At 40.0% G+C, this 23,486-nt stretch overlaps 1 protein-coding gene across 2 annotated transcripts in view; it reads right to left on the minus strand.

The window, feature by feature from the left end:
- Window positions 1-23,486, minus strand: part of KIF13A (kinesin family member 13A) — a gene marked incomplete at its 5' end in the record, with an annotated part of 113,102 nt that overhangs the window by 12,910 nt on the left and 76,706 nt on the right. For both annotated transcript variants that reach the window (XM_084280572.1, XM_084280571.1), the window contains 18 exons: window positions 413-490; window positions 960-1,112; window positions 1,943-2,035; window positions 3,255-3,431; window positions 4,440-4,564; window positions 5,815-5,870; window positions 6,819-6,945; window positions 7,038-7,137; window positions 8,438-8,476; window positions 9,382-9,528; window positions 9,648-9,780; window positions 9,900-10,051; window positions 10,561-10,734; window positions 11,381-11,545; window positions 11,960-12,109; window positions 13,747-13,887; window positions 14,536-14,698; window positions 18,945-19,155. In XM_084280572.1, the coding sequence (XP_084136698.1) occupies window positions 413-490; window positions 960-1,112; window positions 1,943-2,035; window positions 3,255-3,431; window positions 4,440-4,564; window positions 5,815-5,870; window positions 6,819-6,945; window positions 7,038-7,137; window positions 8,438-8,476; window positions 9,382-9,528; window positions 9,648-9,780; window positions 9,900-10,051; window positions 10,561-10,734; window positions 11,381-11,545; window positions 11,960-12,109; window positions 13,747-13,887; window positions 14,536-14,698; window positions 18,945-19,155 (2,384 nt within the window). The remainder of the gene's footprint in view (window positions 1-412; window positions 491-959; window positions 1,113-1,942; window positions 2,036-3,254; window positions 3,432-4,439; window positions 4,565-5,814; window positions 5,871-6,818; window positions 6,946-7,037; window positions 7,138-8,437; window positions 8,477-9,381; window positions 9,529-9,647; window positions 9,781-9,899; window positions 10,052-10,560; window positions 10,735-11,380; window positions 11,546-11,959; window positions 12,110-13,746; window positions 13,888-14,535; window positions 14,699-18,944; window positions 19,156-23,486) is intronic.

Genomic DNA, 23,486 nt, shown 5'->3' on the forward strand with positions numbered 1-23,486 from the left:
AGGACTGCTATGTTTGTTCTGTCTGGCTGTACGACAGGAGAACATGTTGAAGAACGAACGCAAAATGAAAAGTATCCCCTGCGCTATGAAAAAAGTTAAAGGGACTCTGAAGCAAAAGTAGCCTGAATCGGGGCAGTCACCATCCTAAACCACACCCAAAACTCTTAAGATTTTAGATCAACCTCCCCACTGCCCTTTCAACTTTGCTATCTCCCAGGATGGACAGTTGAGGGGCAGGGTCTTCTATTAAGTGACCAATTTGTTTTCATTCAGGACAACTTTTCTACAGGTTAGTTATGCTGAGCTAGGACTAACCACTAGGATATCTCATTGTGCAAGTATCACATCAGCACATGTACACCACCCCCCTGCTCAGTCAGGACTAGTCTACCGGAGGGTAAAGGGTCCTTACGTTGTGGACATTGGGCGTGCTGATGCTCCTGCGGATGTTTCTCGCCTTGGTGGAGAGCGCCTCCTTGACTGTGACTGCCTGCGCGAAGAAACGGTCACACTAAGAAAGCGCTCCTACCAAAGATGAACAATGCCATGCTCATCTCAGATCAAGCAGGATTAGACATTTTTCAGTGTGGCTAACTACAGCAAGCAGGGCTTGCACTGACAAACTCTTTTTGGACACACAATCCCCAGAATTTGTTTCTGGGGCTCATTCCTTGACCTTCGCCCGACCAGGCTCCACGCGCTACACCGCTGCTGGCTACAGTTACCAGACCCACCACTGCTGGAACTCTGTATTTCACAGAATAACTCAGCCATACCCACCACTGCTGGAACTCTGTATTTCACAGAAGTAACTCAGCCATACCTTGATCAATTCAAAGTTCTCTTAAAAAAAACCCCAAACTAAAAAGCAAACAACACTGTTTTTTTAAAACATTAATCATCTCTATTTGAATTCTTACAACCCAGTTCAAAAGGTGCAAGAGGTGCCTTTTCCTTGCCTGTCTCAGTCGTTCAAGGCTCAAAATGTTCTCCACTTGCAGCACACCACGTGTGTATTTTTCAATGTAGGTTTCGCCATCCGATGTGCCCTCATTCTCACTCCTTGCGGCCATCAGCGCTAAGGTCTCGCGATCCTCAATTTCTTCTGTAGCCTAAATTACAAGTTACACTACTGAGGTTTTGAAAAATTAAAGCATGTTGGTTTTAATATGTTGATTCACTTATTTAGACCATCTTAATTCAGAAACTAATTTGAATTGATAATCCTTAACTCAATCAATCAGTAATCCTAGCTATAGTCAATTACCCAGGACTTTTCAACACAGATGTAAACAATGCTGAAACTACTCTGAACTAAGAAGCAGTCATGCTTGGGAGAAGCTTTGTACATTTATTGTAGTCAGTGTACTTCTAGGAATAATCCATATGTAACCTAAAATCACATATGTTAAAGATTAACTAATGACAGCTTCTTAGGCAAGTAAATTGAACCTCCTTCACAAATCTTAAATATTCTGAGTCTAGAATGTAAATACTACTATACAAGTGGCAATTACATCATGACAAACTATTTATGTTTTCATTCATCCATACTGTTTACCTTAAAGTAAGTTTTATGGTACATCTACAGTTTGTACAAGCTTTTTTTACAAAAAGCAATTTATATTCCTGCGACCTCATTTTCCCAGCTGTTCTGTTTTCATGAACCTGAACATCCCTCTAAGTACCCCCCATGTTCTCTCTGTAGGCACTAGTACAACTTAAAAAATAGCTGTACTACAAGATCTCAGCTAAACTCAGTAGAAGAGGAAATAAAATGCCCTCAGTTTTCAACTATTTAAAGATAAACGTAATCTCACCACTGAATTTCAGGATACACACTTTGGCAAGCTGCCCCCTATTAGCAAAGGGATTCCACCCACTGCAATAAATAATTCTGTTCCTTTCAGTGAATTCACCAGAGAGACACGGTATAATTTACCTTTGGTATATTGGATACTATTTCATAGGTCACTCCACAGGCATAATGTATGTTTTTCAAGGATATTCTCCTTTTCAGACTCTGGGTAAAACTCTAGAAACAATGTAACTTTGAATTATTGTTCTGACAATGATTAGTTGTTACATTCTAAGAAATAAAAGGTTACAATGCAAAGAAGGTATTTAACTACAAAAGCACCTTTTTCAGGACCACAATTTAGTAAGTTCCTTTTCAGCGGTGACAATCCTTTAAGTAGCCTTTACAGCCCTGCACTCAGTATACAATGCATTCGCACTGATGCCCTATCCTCACATACTAACTTGCAAATGAGAAACCAGACACCAACATTTCCCATTTTGTCAGCCACACATTAAACAGCTGGAAAATTCATTTTGCAATAGCAAAGCATAACTCTGCTTTCTAGCCATAACTGAAATAGTAACCAGAGTTCTGCCTCTTGTAATCACGAGTTTAGCGTGCTTCACTGTCAGGTAGCCCGTACACCGCTAACTGCAAAATTAACTTTCCTCTAACAAGGGATTTTAGACAAAAACTAGCAAAGGACAACACACCAAATGCAAAAAGGCATGGAATCCAGCTGCTTGGCAAGTTGCTTCAATAGTACAACAGCTGTTTTGCACTCCTCCCCACCACTGCACTGTAAACTCTGATGCAATTCTGAACTACGCTCTTGGTCTCAATCATTTGGGAAACAGAAAGGAATGTAATTTCAGAGAGCACCTCATTGTCTAAACCCATGAAGCAGCAGAGCAAGGGGCAAAGACCCCGTCACTCTTGCAGGCAAAGAAAACACCCTATGCCCAAATCATCATGTTAAATAGGAGCAGAGAATGGACACATTAGGGTAGTAGTAGGAAACAAGCCTGGTTTGTAATTAACAAAGAAAACACAAAGAGAAAAAGATCAATTGTGTTCAGATTGGGAAATCTGAAGACCCCGCTGATGCTTTCAGGAATAGAGCGCCTACAGTGACCCTCTATTAGATAAGCTACTGCAAACTTCTCTTCAATCAAAGACCACCTCAAATTGTACAGATAAGAAGGTAAAGTTCTCTTTTGTTACAAAATAGCACCCATTACACTCTGAACCAAGCCAGGTTAAAAAATAGCAGCTCAAAATGCTACCAGTGCACAGATTCACTGCAACTTATAAACACCCATTTTTCATTTGTCTTTCATAATAAAGAGACTAAACTTACACAAAATGAATCAAACAGCTAAGAAAACACATTCTTAAAATTAAGAATATGAAACAAATTTAGCAACTAAACCAACCCCCCCAAACTTATTACCTGCTTGTTATAAATATTGGCTGCAATCCTTTTGCGTAACACCAGTTCCATCGCAGCTGGGTGGCTGAGCTGCACAGTAGTCTTCACTATTAAGTAAATTCTCTCATTTTGAGGAGTTACCCTGTTGAGGTGCACTGAATCATGGACAGAAGAGTCCCAGGCAGCAGTGGCTGAAACCTATGCAGATAAAAGAAACAGAGGAAGGAAAGAGAAATGGAAAGAATCGATTACTCTAACAAAGGTGTAATTTGTAAAGATTTAACATGAAATTAAACAATTCTGTATTGAAAAAAAATAAGCATCACTGCACAAAGTGAGGTCAAACCTTTTCATAACAAGGTATTTATCAGAAGAAAAGTAAAAGAGGTGTGAAGGTACTAGGGAACACAATCGTGAGTACAATCCCCACGCTGTGCGAACCCTGCTCCCAAAAGGAAGTCTTCACACAGCTGGAGATGGAAAGGAAAGCAGAAGCAAGACTGGAGGAAGGAATGCAAATCCTATTGCAACTGTATTAAAAGTTTATTAAATTCAGCATCAAATCTTCCCCCTGCACTGGATTAGGCTGTAAAAGCCCATACAGAATAAACACGCTCCAATCCTGCAAAGCATCTTTTTCCTTCCCCCAGTCTCCTCCCCAACTTCAGCATCCCATTTATCCTGGAAATGGTCTCTTAAGCAATAGCCTGAGTTGGCAGAGAACATCAAAGTAGTCATTTAAGAAATTCCAAAATAGATTCAGAACGACTAATTTCCAAAGGTTCCCAAACTTTGTATTTTAGAAAGTAATTGTGTACCATAAAGGAAAAGGTTTTGTTTAAAAAAGAAGTTTTGCCTAGTGTGCACAATAAATGTAGTTTCCTCTGAAAAACCAAAAGCCTGCAAGAAGAATGATGAAGGGGTGAGGAAAGAAGAAAAAGGGCTTCTGAGTCAGGCAGCTGAATTATTCTTTTGCCAAGAAGAGCTAAGACTTGTCACCTCCGAATGAAGGCAGAAGAGCTAACAAGTCACATCCTCTTAAATTCTAAGTAAATAGGCCAGAAAATGAAGGCAACACTAGATACAGATGGTACTTCTAGGACAGAAAGATAATATAATGATTAAATACATACAAGTAGAAAATAAAACAGAAGAAGGAAGTGCATAAGCTGCAGTTGTCAATAAGGAGGCTTGCTAACAATTTACCTCATCATCACTGTGTTTTATGATCGGCAGATAAAAGAATGGACTCCCATGCTCCTTTGGTAGTATTGAGTTAACTCCTGATGCATGGGGACCTATAAGTTGTTCATTGGCACTGAGGTCATCAGCTAATGAAACAAATGTGCAAAGAATGAAATAGTTTTATACCAAAGGATATTAAAATATAGAGGCAAAGTTGTAATACAATGTTGTAATAAAGTCCTACCCATATTCCATAATACATTTAATCCTGAATAATCTTATTACTATACAATATTTTGAAGTCAATTTCAGCATACAAAAGGAAGGAAGTAAAGCCAGGCTAAGACTCAGCCTGAATATATTCTCATGTAACCTAAGCAAAATTCAGAACTATTTCTAGGTATTCATAACATTAACTTACCCATCCAGAAAAACTCAGACTTATCTACCTGGAAGCCTAACCAGCTCATCTCTTAGTTTAATAACTTCTGATGTATCAGGGAATCTTTAAATTGAGAATAGCTGTTCTGGCTACATTAGGTTTTCAGCCAAACAAAATAAAGTTGTGCATCAATCCATCAAACTTTAAATACCCTATTTGGACTTCTGTTCACTAATCCCTGCTGTTAATGAACAAATAAGTAATAAGAGTTCTTGTGAGCACAGATGAAGGGAATAATGTGTATCATTTTCCAAAAGCAGCTTCTAAAGCAGATAGTAATGTGTTGAGTGCCAGATGGGACAAGGCCTGCGGATCCTCCTCTGCTTTATGTTCAAGTTCACACTTACAGATTGGCTTCCTAAAGAGTCCTTAAATGTGGTGCTAACTCTAGTCTCATGTTGTTTACAGGATTACCTCTGTCCTAGGAATACATACTAACAGCCTTCTCATATGTAAGACTGAATTCTTTCAAAAGGAAGGAATTCAGATACCCTAACAAAACGCTCACTGTAGTCCGAATACACTCATCGTTAATCCAGCTGTTTAAACCTCATAGATACCTCAGTGGAAGGAGGTATCTGGAAGCATTGGGAGATTCTCCATCAGTGCTTTAATTACATGTCAATCTGTACATCAAAACATATACGGGATTTTCTTATCTGCTGTCCCAATTTAAATTAAGCTTGATCTCTTACACTATTTTCTGCTGTATAGCCCATCCCTGTACTCATATATTCCCCAATTTTTATCCTTATTTTAAAGTAGTTGTGCTTAATTATTCCAACATACAGAACTGTGAAAAAACCCCCAGCATTTTACAAGTCATATCAGACAGTGCTACTGCCAGGACTTGCTTGATTTCTCAGACATTTCAGATTTGTTCTTCATTTATCAATTTATAGATCCAGACAAATCCCTGCCACCCAAGTTTCTTAATCTGCTGTAACAACATACCATTCAAATCGAGGAAGAGGACGGGTATATGTGTTTCCATTCCTGCAGGTGGAATCCTGAAACAAAACAAACTGCTGTCAACAGTCAAATTCATACCTAAGCTAATTTGGGCAGAGAGATCTCCACGCAAGATTCACGTTAACAGTGACCAATTACCAAAGCCCTCAGCATTTTGATGGCTAATGTGAACGCCTGCATTGCACACACAGTATTCTGTTTACCCACACATGCAGATGAATGTACTGCTTTACCAAAACTGAATTCACATTGCACAGCACATTTCAGTTGCTGTGAGGATGACAGGTTTAAACATCCTGTTCTGTTTCTCAAAGTTTACTGGTTGTAGCCCTCCCCTACATGAAGGTTAGCAACCTTTCAAACAACTGGATATGTATGTAACTACTGGCAAGGCATAGCTTTTACATCAATAGATACACTTTTTGCTGCACCACTACATCATTCACCCAATGAGAGAGAGATAGTAGCCATTACCACAGACATCAGCGCACACTTGTAAAGAGCCATATTTCTTGTCCGCACTTTCCCAAATCTAACATGTTGTATTCCTCATGTTTTGTATCTCAGTTCCATGATCTTAATTTAAACACAAATTTAGGTGAAGTTAAATGAATTTTTTCCATTCCCACTACCTTCAAAAAAAATGTATGTGTTCCACCATTTGTTTTTGAACGACTTCTTTTTTGAGGAGTCAAACTGCACGTTAATTCTCTCAGAACTTGGAAAAAGTACAGAATGCCATGTTAAATTCAAAAATAATTTTCAAATCTTGAAAGCTATGTCAATGCTACTTTATGTAATAAGGCAACTAAGCAAACCTTCCTTCTATTCAAACCAGCACCTGAGCCTTCTGCCAGCTGAGAGGGTAATTGGTAGCATTACAGGAAAAAGTAGCAGCCTCTAAAACATCCTCAGATTTTTCACCTTGCAGCATGCAATGCTCATGTTGAAAAAGCCAACCACTCCAATGTATTTTCTGAACATACCAATTTGCAGGGGCACCAGGAATTCCACTGCCTGGTGCTGGAACAAACACCGCATTCCTCTCTTCTGTCAGTCCTACCCACTGCTCAACCAGCCGGGCTTCTCGCTCCATGTCATCCTCGGATTTTTCTACAGTGACAGGGATTAATACTACGTATGAGATAATTTGTTTCATACTATGGGGAATAAAGTATTTACAATGAGGACTTTAAGCTTCAAACCTTGTTTATTGCTGATCTTTTGAATCTGCTCATCCAAGTATTCCCTGCGTTTTATCAACGCATCCGACCACCTGTCTCGCACGCAGTTTAAATCTTCTTCCTAATACAGAAAGAGAAAAGGGGGTTATTAGGCTAGGTGGGTAAGATTAAAGTGAATTTTGTGATAATTTCATCAGAAATGTAATTAAAACAGCTTGCATGATGCAGAAAAATGGTTTTCCCCCAAAGGACATGCATATTGATTAAGAACCTCATCACCCATGAATGGAAGATTATTTGCTTTCAAATCTCAAATTCCAGCAGGGGGAAAAGAAAACATGACTGCCTCAGCTGCTGAACAGAATTATACACTGTAGGCTAATTACTCACAGAAGCAGCAATCAAACTTTTTAACAGCATATGGAATAGGAAAAACAGGTATCATCAGTTGATCATAAATTCTCCTGAAGATCAGACAGGTCAGTACGCCCTCAAACCTGCACAAAATTCCATGTCTAGCAGCTGCTGTAAGTGCAATTAAAAGATTTCTCATGCAAACAAACCCCGTCATGCAATCATGCTTTGTGGTATCACAGAAAATCTGATTCATTCTTCTCTGTGGTAAGTCAGGAAGCGCATAAACAGCCCGCAAGAAGTTAGTACCTAACTGCTGTCTTTGGCATTGCTGTAAAACCTAATACCTAATCTTAAGGGGTGTCAGCATTCTCACCCTAAACTAGTTTTACTTCTGTAAAGCTGCCTATGAGAAATACAACTTTCATGTAGAAATCTGTAATGTGTTTTAACATTTTTAGGCATTTCCCCTTTTACCTTTTAAACGAGTCCCCAGTTATGTGTTCTAAACTCTCCCTGTCCTTATCATGCAAAAAGCCAGGCTCAATGTTTGCTTTTGTGTAGATAAAAAAATAGCTTCACTGAAGCTTTTGTATTCCCCCAACTCCCACCGTCTCCTCTACCCCACTAGCATTTCAGACAACTGCACATCTTACAAGGTTACAATGTTTTCATTGGAAAGCAAACAAAATCCCCTATGCTGTATAATTTGGTTGGGAAAGATGCCTGCAACTGCAGGTGGTTGTTATCTTCTCTACAATATTCAGTGGAAACTGTTTTCATTTCAAATTAAATCCTTTTATTCACTTAGCAGTTCATGTAGCCGGTTAGGAGAGCTGACTGCAGAGGAGAGTTGGCTAGAGAGGAGAGCACACTGCAGGAGTATAAAATCACAAGTTAAATGCAAATAGTGTTTTGTAGCCCAGGTAGCCTCTTGAATGCACAGCGTATATATGTATTTCAAAGCCGGTTTTGCTCGCTCTAGTACACTGGTTCATTTGAGAGTTGCTGGCTATTAGCATTAGCTGTGCCCCATGCCACAGGATTGACAGCAACAGCAGCAATACCTGGTAACTATCCATATCACCACCATCATCCTCCTCCTTCTGGTAGGAGAAAATAAATTTTGTAAAACACAAAAGAACATGCATTTCTCTCAACAGAAACTCACAGAAATACCCCAAAACGTGAATCAAAATATTTCTGCCACCAACTTGTAAAGTGATAAAATGACAACATTCAAATTACCAAAGTCTTATCAACAGGTAGAAACAGATTCTTTTCATTGCAGACTACAGCATTTCAAACAGGATTTGAGAATTAATATCCTTGTATTTATAAATAAGATTATGATCATGGAATACAGTGCTAGACAGAGGACTGAACAAGCATATCACCAATATTCATGTTTTACCGTTTCGACTGTATTTAAAGCTGTAATTACTTGTGGTTCTGAATGCCACCCTTCTGACAAAAGGCACATCGCTTCCCTGGGTGGCCTATTCTGCTAAATGAAACAGCCCTTTTGCATTCAGGGATGGCTATTTCTGGTTCTGACCAAGTAACAATTCAGTCCTTTTTGAAAAGATAAATGGCATCCTCACTGTAAGACATTATCTCTATTTTTTTTTTTCCCTGGCTTTTCTCCTCCTCAACCTTTGCCATCCTTGTAAGGGAAGGAAACTAACAGAGCTAGGAATCCACTATTAATCACTTCGCCACACACAAAAATAAAATCAATTTCCATACTGCTGCTGTCTTGTGTATATTCAAATACTACACTTCACCCTTTAAGAGTTACATACTGAGTTATAAGCAAAAAAAGCAGCAGATTTTGCAGCATATGCTCACATTAAACGTAGCAGCCTCAAACACATATAAAACTGCAAAAATACACATATCATGTATCAGTGTGCTAAGGTCCCTTATGGAACTATGGTGGGCTGGCTCTAGAGCAGCAAAACAAAACTTAAAAAACCCAAGTCAGCAAATGAAAAAGTTACTGTCTTACCTGGTAGCTGTCCAAGCCCCTTTGCAGTTTGGTTGATCTGGCAGTTACACCACCTACAGAGACTGAAAGAATTGCTTCTACCATGAGAGGCAGCGTTCCCGAGTGCTGTACGGGTTTCACTGTCACCTGAACTCTGCGGGAATGGCCCTGAACAGGCAATCGAGAGATGCAAAGAAAGATAGGGAGGGTGAGAGAAAAACAGAAACTAAGAACAGCATTAAGAAACAATTTGAGCACAAAGAAGAAAACAGAGAAAAGATACATGCCTGCCTAAGCTGGAAAATCCCCCCCGTGTTCACATCTTTCGCCTGATGGAGTTCAACTGCAGTATATTCTCCCATCTCATTCAATTCTTGTATGGAAATCCACATTTCTATTCTTCGAGTTACTTCGTTCCACCTAAAAAGACAGGCTCACAAAATCTAGTGGTTGCCTCGTCAAAGTGTATTTTGTTCATGACAAATACTAGAGAGCTTTTGGAAAGGTGATAGAAGTGCTCATGAGTGATTTATCTGTACCTGTCTCTCAGGGTTCTAGTTTTAGCATGAAGAGAATCGACTTCCCAAACAGAACTGCCATTGCCAGTACATCTGTGACCCCACACCTCAATAGCAAGAGCTCCTTCTGAAATAAATTCCAAGAACTCCTCTGTGACATTCACCACGTAGTCCTGGGAAAGGGAAAAAACAAAACCACACCCAAATCAAACAAAATAATTTTCTCTCTTCAGCTAATTTGTAAGGACACAACAGACCAACCACCTGCATGGTAAAGCTATACAGTTTGGGTCATAAAGCTCCATTCTGATCAAAGGTGTGAAACAAGCTCAGCAATTCCTGCTTCTGCATTTCATGCCTTGAAAGTTTCCATAAAATTGATGTCAAAGGTCCAATGATCTTTTCATTTACAAAGCTTACCAAAGAGTATGTAATAACGTGTCATTATATAATGTATGAAGAAACCTATAGTTTAAAGATGACATCTGAATTTATTTATTTTGCTATATTGTGAAGCAGTAACGAAGTAAACTGTTGTGGCATTTTGAAGGCTACTCAAATCATTAGTTGTACGACTCGATTCCCTTCTCTTTCTCCCAGCGACACAAGGCTCAAATTCTAAATCGCTTATCTCAAACATACCAGGCTCCTGAAAACACTATTTCATAATAAAAATAGTTACCTTACAGTGAGAAAAGGTCACATTAAAATGAGCATCCTTGCTCTGAGGTGAAGGCACATCTGGATCTACCACTGGTGCTGCTACTGTTGACTCGCACTGATCCCAAAATGTATATTGACAAAAAACAAAGTTGGAGAGATTAGGTGGCAGCCCAGTTGCTTCTTTTATTTTTACCTGAGGAGACAACACAGATGTCCTCATAAATATGTTTGTTCTTCTTTGATTGTAAAAACATTGTTCAGAACCTAAATATTTAATCCAAAAGCAGCAATTGCCAAAAAGGAAAAAAAAAATGTTAAAAGGATGCCTCCAATTGCTTTCTAAGGATTTCTAGGAAATCCATGTTTTAGAAACACAGATGCACAGAAAGCAGTTACATGCATCTAACCAGCCCACCCATGTACACGTTTTCTTTGAGGAAGCTGATAAGCTCAAGTAGAGAATAAAGCAATTCATCACAGAAGAAATGAAATCCAGACACCACCCATAGATACTACATGACATGATCAAACAAACCACAAGAAATAGTTACATGGAAAAACTGTTTCCCCTTCTGCGTCTGCCAAGAAGGCGAGTCCTTGGAACATCACTATTTATTATGTAGACTGGCATATACTAGAAGCTAATGTGAATTTATTTACAACCACTGGCAACTGCAGCCAGTCAGACTGCCCTGCACTGAACCAGAAAAAGAGAAGCCTCTCTCTTCTCTTAGGAGAATTTTAAGCAAGCAGTTAGGTACACAGCTTAGTACTTTACATCAGACCGATGATGTTACAAAAGCCTGAAACTGTTCACTTCATCGTGTGTGCTCACTTACCCTACAGGAGAGCTTTTTTGCTCTATGAATAATTTCTCCATTGTTATCGGTGACTTCCAGACTCCCACTCTCACTGGAGTTCTCAGAGGAGTCATCTCCTTCTGCTACACGTTCTGGGACCGACCCAGTGACTCGCATTACTTCAACATGCAACCGTCCTGCAACCTAAGGCAAGAGAAAGGCTAAAAACCTGTGCACAAGGGATGCAGAGCTGGTAAATGTCTAACTCTAGGAGGCCTGCAGGAACAGAACTGAACAGCTCTCAACCACTAGGTGAAAAGCAACATCAAAAAAAGAGGAGAAAGGAATAAGAACAGTTATTTGTATGCAGAACTATTGACCTCTGGGTTTTGCTCAGTGGCTTACACTGACACTGGGAATCACCCAGCTCCTATTTACTACTGTTTTAACACAAAAACATACTTAGCGATCTGCAAAACGCTTCTTCACTGGGAGGCAAGACACTGTTGGTCTTTTGCTGGCTAAGAATTCGGTGTGCGAGAAGCCTCCCGGCAAAAAAGGCGTGTTAGCCCCATAGTTATGGGCGCATAAGTGCGCCCAGGCAGTATTTGGCTTTACCTCCCCCTGCTGGCTGATGATGGGCACAGCATACTGCAGCTTCACGTCATAGAAAAGGCACTCCAAAAACACATTTGCGACGCCAATTAAGTTGTGGTTCTCTTGAGCTTCGTAAAACGGATCCCCTCTTTTGCCAAGGAGCTTCCTCACCTGTTTTAAAGACCATAAAAGTTATGTCAAAAACTGCAAGCGTGGGAAGACAAATATCCAATGGCCACGCAGTAGAGGATCGTGGCACAGAACTTCAGTTACTGCCCATCTTTCCCACTCCTTCCTGTTACATAAGTTGAAGGAGACCAGAGCATGTCACAAACTTGAAATGCAACCTTTGAGATAAGGCATTATACAACCCTTCTGCTACTATGGGATATAGTAATATGATGGCCTAAATTTTTTAGTCATGTCAAGGCAAAGCAGATCTTTCCAGAAGCAAGCACAACAGCCATGGATTTCAAGAAGTTTCACCTTACTTTTCTGCTCTGTTTACACTTTTAAAATGAGAGGACAAATCTTCCTCAGGAATAGCTGGTCTGACTGCTGGGTAACGCAACAAGGGCAAAGGGAAGGCGCATGACGGCTCCAACTTGAGCCTACAAGTGTTCTTATGACTCCCATGGAACAAAGATCCTATCTGCAGCATTTCCTATGCAAGTACCCCATACACAGCCACAAATAATTCATGCAGATTCCTAGCATGATATGCACTCCTCAGTGGACCTGTTAGCTCCTTCCCTTCTCCTCCTCTTTTGTCTTCCAGACATGCATTTGACCTACCTACGTGTTTCTATGTAGCACATAGAACACATGCATTATGGATGACATAGGCCATGGCAAGGACGATCCTGGCTCAGGCAGACGTAACAGATTCAAAGGATGTACTATCAGTTCTTACTAAAGTCAGCAGCAAAATCATCGTTGTCTTCAATGGGCACAGATGAAGTGCTTGACCTCCCCTGTGTTATGATTTTAGAGATCCCCATTGTCCCGTCCAAGGCATGTAACAAAGGCACAACAGCTGTTCAAACATATTTGAGAACGATTCTTGATACAAGTAATTTAGGTGCTCCCTGTCAGCCACAAGACATACTTCCTGTACACTTCCATCTGGATACATAGAGGGTGTCTTTTGGAAAGACAAATCTCAAGTCTATTTCTTGCCAGTAAACAAGCAAGATTTTGACAAGTCTCACACTTAATGACCAAGGCTAATGTGCTACTAAAATTCTCAGGAAACATCAGTTAGTTTTGATGGAGATACAGATGTAGGTTAAGTATCTTCAGTTGATTTCTTCACTGCTTTTTGTGGGATATACAAATTAAATTAGAGTACCTCACTTTTTATGATCAAGTTCTACCCCACTAATATCTTCTACTCCTTGAGTGTATCTATTTAAGCAGCATCCTTGCTACCTTTGACACTGACAGTAATTTAATCATTTTATTTCTAATTCAGCTTGCTGCTTCCCTTCTGGGCCAATGCCTATCTGCATGGCACCTATACTATGCCAAGTAAACTCTGAGTGGTACCATGAGCAACTACTTCAGCACAATTATATCTGAGATTTCAAGCGAGGACAGACATAGCTGTAGTTTATTATTCATTTTGAATATTTAGTATTACTCACAGCTTTTTGTAGGCTTTGGGTTTTTTTCTCTTTTGTTCAAAAAACACAATACCATGCCCTTTCATACACACAGTCATTGCACTTGATTTGTACAACATGTTAAAGGAGGATAAAAGAAAACAAACTCTATCTCTGATCCCTTTCAGAAATTATATACAATACCTCAGGAATTTTCTCCTTCCACTCTTGATAGAGGTCTCTCATGTCAATCAATCTGTTCTCTAGCTTCTCAATAGTCCACACTTGAGTACCTTTTCCTTTTCTTCTCACTTGAATAGCAGGCTCACTTACTATTGCACCCCTCTAAATCAGAGGAAAAAATAATCACTGCAGGAAAGGAGCATGTAAGTAGTTTAACTCTTCAAAGTGCATTCCTAAAAAAGAATAAACTCCAGAACATACAGCTTCTCTCTGCATCCCAGCTGTACTCTCCCTGTCCTCAAACACAACATACTCTATATGCATCTCTGATTATCCAGATCTCTCTCCTTGTCAGACAACTACCATTCCCACAGGAACATTAACACTCTCAGTCAGATCACTTATGGCAAGCATACTATTCTAACCACTATCATTACATTTACCGAAACACAACTAGAAAATCCTTAAGACAGAAAAAAGTAGGCATCTACAAAAAATGGTATTTCTTGCAAATTTAACTAAAATGCAGGTTTTATGGCAATAGAACACAGATGTCTGGTCACAAGCTGCATGTGGAAATGGTGATCAAACACTTTAAAGAACAGCACAAGCCATATTTAATGCTAAATTCCCATTTTTACTTAAAATTATTCGCTTTCAATATAGCAAAGTCAGGTAGCACCCATATTTTACCTATGCATAATCTAAACAAAAGTAACATTCCTTGGCCTGAAGTTAGATGAACGTTATGTCTACTTATTTTAAATTAACCATAAGACTACATTTTCCAGCATTCTTTGCTGTCATTACCTTTTTGTTGGCACTGAGGTTTTCAGCAGGGATCTGAAGTGTTACTTGATAATCTGTTAGTTTACTCATTTCTTCTGCTAAGAAGTTTGCTTCTCTCACCAACGTGTTTGCCTTTACTATCTGCTCTCGAAGTTTAGCCAGGCTCTGTCGAAACAATTCATCCCTGTGGTGCGGTAGGTAACATGAAAAAAACACAGAAACCTATTTCTATTATTGGAAAGCTGCAAACAGAGGTGCTAACAAAGACTTTTCTGAAACAAGTTTAAGAAGAAGTGCTGTATAACCCTATGTCAGCAAATACAAAACAAGTATTTTTTAAAAAAACTTTTATTTAGGAAAAGCAGTGATCACATATTAAACACTATTAAATCTATTAAATCTAGCACAGTAATGTCCAAATAAAAGGGCACAGTACTATGGGAGCTGTTACAGTGACAATTTATTAAAAGCCCTAGGGACATTTCTGATTTTCAAGAAATGAACTGCAGCAGTCTTTAATGTGAAGTCCTGTTCCACAGAAACTACCAGTCCCAACACGTGAGACTTCATCTTGATAAAGCCTGTTCTTTCCCAATCACGATGTTGGAACCTGCACCCACTGCAGGGACACAACGTGACATCACAGCTAGGGCTCTGCAGCACTACAGACCCCCAGGCCTCCCTCCATATACTTAGGGCATCCGAAGAGCACAGATTTAACAAATAAATAAATAAATAAATAAAACCATAAGTCCTATATACCCAAAGTACCTTTTAAGTAAACACATGAGCACAAGTTCAAGCTTGTGCACTCAATACACTTAACAGTCTCTGGAAAAAGTCCAAAAAGATTTCTAAGGCCTGTCTGAGCGAATCTCTCCTCACTTAACACCTAGCAAACCTGCCGTAACACATACTGTACTTTGCAACTGTGATACTGAGACAGTCTCACCTGGGACTCACGTCTTCAATTTGCCTTTTTGAAGTATGACAATTATCCTCTGAGCAAACGTAGAGTCCTCCTTTCTGCCTTACAGTGCAATCCCACTGCACTTCCTGTGTCTCATCATCTTCACAAAACTCATGATCAAACTTCAAGTGTTTCAGTGACAAGCACTCCCCTTTATGTGGGGGTTTGTTTTGGTGGGGTTTTGGGGTTTTTTTTTTAGCTTTTCTATGCAAAATCCTACTGAAATACAGTACATATTGTGCACATGCACTTCTCATTCCTACAAAATTACCTTATGGGCAAGCACAGGAGCAACAAGGAAACTCTTGGGCCTTGCTGTGACTACAGACCAAGTCTGCCTACCTACCTTTATTCAGATAAGCTTAGATCTTTCATGTGCCATTACAGTACAGAGCAGACAACAATTGTTAATGTGCCTTTCCAAGCCCCAGCAGAATTCTTCTTCAGTGGCTATCTTTTTTCAATATATCCCAAAGAACAGCCTGGGTAATTCAAATTTCATTCTGCTGGTTCCCCAATACCATGCCACAGTGGTAAACAACCAGCAGTATTGGCAACCAGCCTTGCATTTTAATGCCTGAAACGTGCTGAAACACACAGCTTTGTCTCTCCCCCCTCTCTCCCCACCTGGCCTAAGTTTGCAGCAGTGATGGGTTTTGTTGGATCTTTCACAGCTGCTACTGCCAGTGGACTTTTAGTCTACTTCCTCCATACCTGCTCACAGCATTACAGGGAAAATTCCTTCCCCTCTCACTCTTGCTTCTGTTATGAAGATTAAATGAGCATTTCCAGTAGTGACACATTCCATGGACAGCTGTAATGTTGGATTCACCCAGGAAATGAAGGTAGAGTTGAGCATTACTCACACTAAATAGTTTTTAATACTGAGAGCGCTTTGCACCTGCGACCACTGCGAGACAGCTGCCTGGCTTGGGAAACAGGAGGCAGCTTTGCTCTGTAAGTGCAGTCAGAGCCACGGGATTCAGCTACAGACTGGCCCTTCTGTGATCTGGGAAACTGGCATCTGGTGAACTTTGTGGGGAGGCTCCCACACCAATCTTTTCTCAGCTAGATTCTTGAGAAAGGCATGGTTTAAGACTAGAAGGAGGACTTGTGTGTAACTCAACCAATTATGGTAGTTCTCACTACAGCTGTATTTTTCTGTATAAAAATGTACTAGCACCCTTCCACAAATTTAAGCAAAAAAACCCTACCTCATGTTTCAGGTGAGACTTCTTAATTCTTACTACACAAAACATGACAAGCTCCATCAGGATATTAACTGGGTAACTGAAACCACCAAGCATGAAGTACTGAAATAAGTCAAACACTAACAGAAGCTTTCATCTGACACCTACAAGGTGTCATTGCAAGTCTCTGGGATTTCCAATGCCAGGTACAGAGCACCCTGAACTAAACCTCTGTTCCAGTGCACCACCACCCCTCCTCAACCCATACAAATTAGATTTGTTCAAAGTTGCAAAGAGTTGACTTTCTGCCAACAGGTTTTGACACCAGGTCAGCAATCGCCTGTCTTTCCATAGTCAGCATAAAGCCAGAATAACCTCTGCAGTATGTTCAGACACCACCACGTGCCCAAGTCAGACATCTATCAAATTCATTTTGCTGGCCGATCCAGTAGGGCTCAGATTCATTTGCAATGGCAACAAAGTGACAGCTGAAACTCCACTAATCCAATCCCATGCAATCCAGACACTTAAAGCTCTTTTGCTTGTTCTTCACATCCTGCTTTCCCATTTTTTCCTGTATTTCTTGCCCTCTGGTGATGTGGCTGGTAAACATCTCAGCAGCATGTTGTCATGCTTTTACAGTAGAAATACCTCAAAGGGTTTTTTTCCTGCTTTCATTGTTTATGAAGATTCAATTTTTTTCCCATTTTTTCAGAAGCCAAACATAATCTACAACTAGAAATAAATCAAAAGTGTATCTAATAGGATCTTCTGGAGGACTGATTAGTTCCTGCAGAAAGCTGCTTATTCAATGGCAGTGCCATCAAACCATGATCAGATTTCTTTACTGATCACTACAAAGAGCATTTGTTCTCCTTTTTCACAATGAAGCAAAGTACAGTCTTCAAGTAGTCCTACAGTTAGCTAGAATAAAGCATTCACACATGAAATCCAGAGGCAAAAATGCTTGTTCAAAGCCTAGTTCCCCCTAAGAAATGTCTAACAACTACTGAGAAGAGAATGCTAACAAAATTTTTTCAGGCCATTAATTGCTATAGGGGTTGGTTAATTTTAAGACTATCAATTATTTTTTTTCCCCTCTCAGCTCTCAATGACAGTCAAGTCTTTTGCTCCTTCCTCTTCCCTTCTGCTGCATCTGTTTAGAGACATTGCTTCCCTTGCTGCCAGTAAGCTCAGTTCTCATCTCTGCTATTGAAACGGGTGAGGGATGATTTCTTGATGGCCTTGCTGTGCTCACGGTAGTTCTGAATAGCAATAATTCCACCTGGTTTGTTTCTTATTTTGCACTCCTCCTGCAGTCCTAAGAGAGCCTGCAAATCCCAACTATGACTCTGCCATGCTTTACATTCAGTTCCAAATAGTTCTGTTTTTAGCTCTTGCAGGGGCAAACAATTATTTTAATCAAAGTTGAAACACAGCCCTACTTCACTCTGTATTTGCCATGAAAAACATTCTAATCATCACTAGTGAGTGGGTCAACAGTTAACTTGTTTAGGGGGTTTCCTAGGCCATACTGGGCAAAAACCTAAAACCTTTTGCAAAAACCTTGCAAAAAACCTAAACCAGGATCTGTGCTGCTGTAACACTCTGAATTTGAAAGCTGCAAGACAATTTTGGCTGTCTTTCTGATGATGTTTCACCAAGGCTGAATGCAGAGGAATAAATAGCCTAGCACATGAGAAGAGGTCTGGTCACCTCATGCACAGCAAGACTTTTCCTTCCCAAACAGCTCACACATACCCCATTTGGCCATTCCACATTTCTCAAATACATGGCAATTCCCTTCTAAAGCTGGGCTCACTTTTAGAAACACACACATACAACAATTAAGGAGCCTGTATTTTTTACGGATTTTAGATTGCAACATACCACACTCTCACTGCATACTCTCAACACACAGTACCCCTTAGCAGACTCCTTAATCGACAAATTTACCTCTATCCTTTCCTTTCAGAAGGAACTTAACTGCTCAAGCAAACATTTCAGATGCACTTTTCTAGTTAAAAAAAACCAATGAAACAATTACAAAATGCTATAATGCTGACCAATAAAATTATGTTAAATAAAACAGCAACTTCATGTACACATCAGAACCTCTTCCTACATAAAATCCTAACATTTTAGTGTAGGTATATCTTGTACTGTATGTAAGTCTACCAAAAAATCAGCTTCTCATAGATGGCTCAAGATCCACCTTTAAGCTTTTGTAGTTGTTATTAATTCCTTTGTTTTAACTCCAGTATTCTCACCTCTCTTCTGTCCAGAGATTTACTTTCTGCTGTGCAGTCTGAGCAGTATAGGAGAGTCTGTCGCTGCCATGCTGATGCTGCCTTTCCGGAGAGAGCTGCTGCCGCAACACCTCTAACTCGCGCTCATACATCAGCCGCTGCTCCTCAAGGGCATTCCGCTTCTCTTCCAAGTACTGCTTCTCCAAGATCTGCACCACATTTTGCACAGGGTCTGAAAGAAAAAAAATCCCACACCTTAATAAAGTGAGAAAAGGCCATTTCAGCATTACAGCACACTCACCAATTTTATTTGGTAACAGCAATCACCATGTCTCACAGCATTTTCAAGAAAGGTGGCCATTGCCATCCAAAACAAAAGCCAAAATAATAAATACTGCATTAGCTAAATAAATCTAAACATGACAAAAATATAGCATGCAAAGAGGCTATAACAGTGGTTAAGACCCTGGTCTATTGTATTATGTTCCAGAATCCCAGTAGGGGAAACAAACAGATGGAAAAAGGAACAAATTAGTAAGAAGAGAACAAAGCAAAATGCAAGGGAAGATGATGTTAACAGGAGAAGGAAACAACATAAGGAAGTAAAAAGCAATTTACTTTCTCCATTTTGGTAGAGAAAGAAACACGCTGGAGAGCGGCAGATGAAAACCAAGACTCATTGCTGTGACTAGTCACACGTCGCATTGTGTCACTGTGCTTCACAGCACTAAGCAAAGTACGTCCTGGAGGGGACTTCACATTTAGCTTTACAAACCCCATTACACCTCAGCATCGACCCAGAACAGTATTTGGATACCCTACCCTGAAACAACAACTGCTTGTGCCAATCAGCTATGGTCAAACCTAAATTACATTCAAATTAAAGAAATATTCATGTATCTACTCCTGGTTTTAAAGAACTACTGTGACTTTTAAGGATGTCAATCTGTCACAAAGGAGGGAGAAAAATAAGCCTATATTTAATTACACTGTCCCACTTTGGAACTAGAGGTGTCCTTCTCCAAAATAAACCCAAAACCAACCACCAACCTGAAAACAAACCACCCCAAAAACACACCAGTATGGTTTAGTTATGAACCATCTTGCCTGCAGTACCAAAATCCAGTTCTTGTAAGATTTTGTACAAGTTTTCCTGATACTACAATGACATGTGAAACAGAATGTGGGTTACGATAGCATGGAACACGATTCACATAAAAGGTTCTGTAAGGTCTTCATCCCTAGTAGAGCATATTGGTCACCATAACACCTCTAATACTCTCTCCAAAAAATCACGTCCCCTGTATCTTCACAAACCAGTGCAGCATTACTGTATTTAGTAGTCTATAGCAACTAACTTAGATCTGGAGCTACTGAGACTAATTTTGCTGAAGATAAACCAACTCAACGTCTGCAATTTTAACATACAAGGCCACTGAGGCAAATCTCTTCATGTAACAAATCCTTCCTATCATGAATGTCATAGAAGCAAACAGGATCATAGAATCATAGAATGGTCTGGGTTGGAAGAGACCCCAAGGATCATAGAGCTCCAACCCCCGTGCCACAGGCAGGGCCACCAACCTCAGGCCTGGATCTACACAAGGCTGCCCAGGGCCCCATCCAACCTGGCCTTGAACACTTCCAGGGACAGGGCATCCACTACTTCTCTGGGCAGCCTGTTCCAGCACCTCACCACTCTTTCTGTAAAAAGCTTCCCCCTAATATCTAATCTAAACCTTCCTTCTTTTAGCTTTAATCCATTCCCCCTTGTCCTGCCATTGTCTATCCTTTTAAAAAGTCGAATCTCCTCCTGCTTATAAGCTCCCTTCAGGTACTGGAAGGCTGTAATGAGGTCCCCCTGCAGCCTTCTCTTCTCCAGGCTGAACAAGCCCAGCTCCCTCAGCCTCTCTTCATAGGGCAGGTGCTCCAGCCCTCTAATCATCTTCGTGGCCCTTCTCTGAGCCCTCTCCAACAGTTCTACATCTTTCTTGTATTGGGGGCCCCAGATCTGGACACAGTACTCCAGATGGGGCCTCATGAGGGCAGAGTGGAGAGGGACAATCACCTCCCTGTCCCTGCTGGCCACCCCTCTTCTAATGGAGTTCAGAGTTCTGTTACAGAGGCTTTGTACTTAACTCTCAGCATCTTTTTTTTTTTTTTAAATATTAAGATTGATGTAAAGCGCTTCCTTATTTTTAGAAGAAAACAAACAGTGCTGCAAGTTGTTACTGTGGCCCTTGCCTTATCCATGGAAGAAATCACTGGCTTCACACAACGGCATCATAAAATACCACCACGATGGTAATTATAAAGCACAAAGGTAAAAATCGATCTGTGTAAATAGCAGCCAAATAGCAAAAGTGTGATCCATACAAGTAACCAGAAATACTGCTTTTTAGTACATGACATGCTCAGAAAGTTAGCTATTTTTAGCTTTTAAACTGACAGCATGACAAAAACAATTGACTGACCCAAGTTCTAATAACAAACCAAGTTATTAATGTTGATCATCATTATCGTCCTAACTCCTCCAGGTAATACCAGTTACCTTCACATGCATAGGTTTTACTGCATAATTCCAAAAACAGTTTTAGTTGTGTGTAAGAATGGTTGAGGTATTATGCAAAAGATAGAGAAGAGGCATGGAAGAAATTAAAAGCCCTCTATTGTGTTTGCAAACACAGGAAATGAATCTAAGGCTGACTCATTAAGACGAGACCTTCCTAAACTGCTCAAAGACCAGCTCCTAGTTCAGGGAGCAGACTTCCTTAATAAAGGCAATCTTTCCGGCCTTCTAGATTTACAGCATCATAACCACCACATGATCAAATTATACTATGGAAAATATTTGGAACAAGATGCAAGACCCTAGTCTAAAAATTCCCATTTTCAATGAAATCCACTACTGTTTGAGGAAAAAAGAAGGTGGGTTATGCTTGCACTGAAATGCAAGAAGTAAATTTATGCTCAGAAAACCATTCAATTTAACTGCTGAAAAAATTTACACAGAAACTCTCAAGCCTTTCAGAGTGAAAAGGCAAAACATGTGAATTATAAACCGTCTAGTTAGAAGATGAAAAATACACAGTCCAGTTTTTCACAATTCAGAAGAACTACAATAGTGTTTAAGTTAGATTTAAACACCGTATTCCCCAATTTGGGATTTCTCATGCAAAATCAAATAAATTAGGGAAGATTCTACCCAGTGCCTGCCAAACACACAGCAACTTCCATACAGTGTTAAAAGTCCCAATCCTTTATATATTTATGTGACTGGAGTTCAATGGCCCTGAGAAGACCATTCATTTGCAGTTAATCCTCAGCAAATTGTTAGGATGTTAGCACTGAACTAGAAGAATCTACTTTTTCCATAGGATGAACAGCATTTATTACCTGGCTGCAAAGTCACTTAATTCTCATCTGAAATCTCTTAATCCAATAATAACAACGCTGAGTAAATTGTTTAAGATTTCACACAAGTGCATTTTTTCTAAGCAAGTCAGAAGAAGGTTGTAGCACAGGCTGTTTTTTCTATTTTTCATCAAAACCACCACTCTGAGCTGTAGGTTTTGTTTGCTTTAATGAGGGCCTGCGTAACCTAATGGCGTTTAATCGCCCACTGCACCATATAGAAGACTGAAGTAAACTTTGCTGCGTTCTGTATTTGACCAGCATCACAAATTAGCAGCACAAAGCCCCTCTGACAGAACCCCACAAAGAGAGTGAACACACTGAAGGAATGAAATAATCTGGATGTTTTCTTTACATCTGTTTTCAAAGTTACACATTTTCCTTAGAGCTTCTCTGGAGCCGGATGCAGTATGTGACACTGTTGTAGTGGTAACATGCCATAGAAACAAGTGTGTTTGCACCCTGGAGAAGCTAGGCTGTTTGTTTATTTGAAGAGAGTTACTGTTCTCAACTAGATCAAGGAGGGAAAAAAAAAAAAAACCATAGCAAAGGCAAATCAAAAACTCTTCCTTTGGGCTACATCAAAGCACTGATATGCAAGAAAAATCCCATACATGCCTACGAAATAATAATCTAATCAAACTTTCAGAACACCCCATTGCTCCCCTCTCAGGGTTTCAAAAGCATGGATGATAGAATTAACTGCACAGTTATCTAGTTTTTCTTTATCCTTACCCATATTTATTTATCATTTTAAGGAAGAATAACTGGTATTGCAGCAAAGCTGCTTTACTACTTACATTTTTTTTTCTTACAGTTTGTTGGGTATTTTTGATCTAGGATTGAGAAGAACAGAACCCAGAAGCACTACTGGACTTCAATCAAAAGACCAGCCTGTGATCCTCACTACCACTTGTTTTGTCAGGGTTTTATTGTAACTTACTACTCCACTTTGCTCAGCTACACCATGTGGGAGGGAGCAGAAGAAACAAGAAGCAAAGTAACTGGGTTATGAGGCCTCTGAAACTGTGCAACGTCTGACTGCGAACATTTGCTGTGCATTAGGGGGGAAAGCTCGGCTGAGACACTGAGGTCTGTGCTGGCTGTTCTTGAGCAAAGACACAGAAAACAACTGAGACAAAAATTGCC

Source organism: Gallinula chloropus (genome assembly GCF_964237585.1).
Source record: "Gallinula chloropus genome assembly, chromosome: 2".
Taxonomy (NCBI): Eukaryota; Metazoa; Chordata; class Aves; order Gruiformes; family Rallidae; genus Gallinula; species Gallinula chloropus.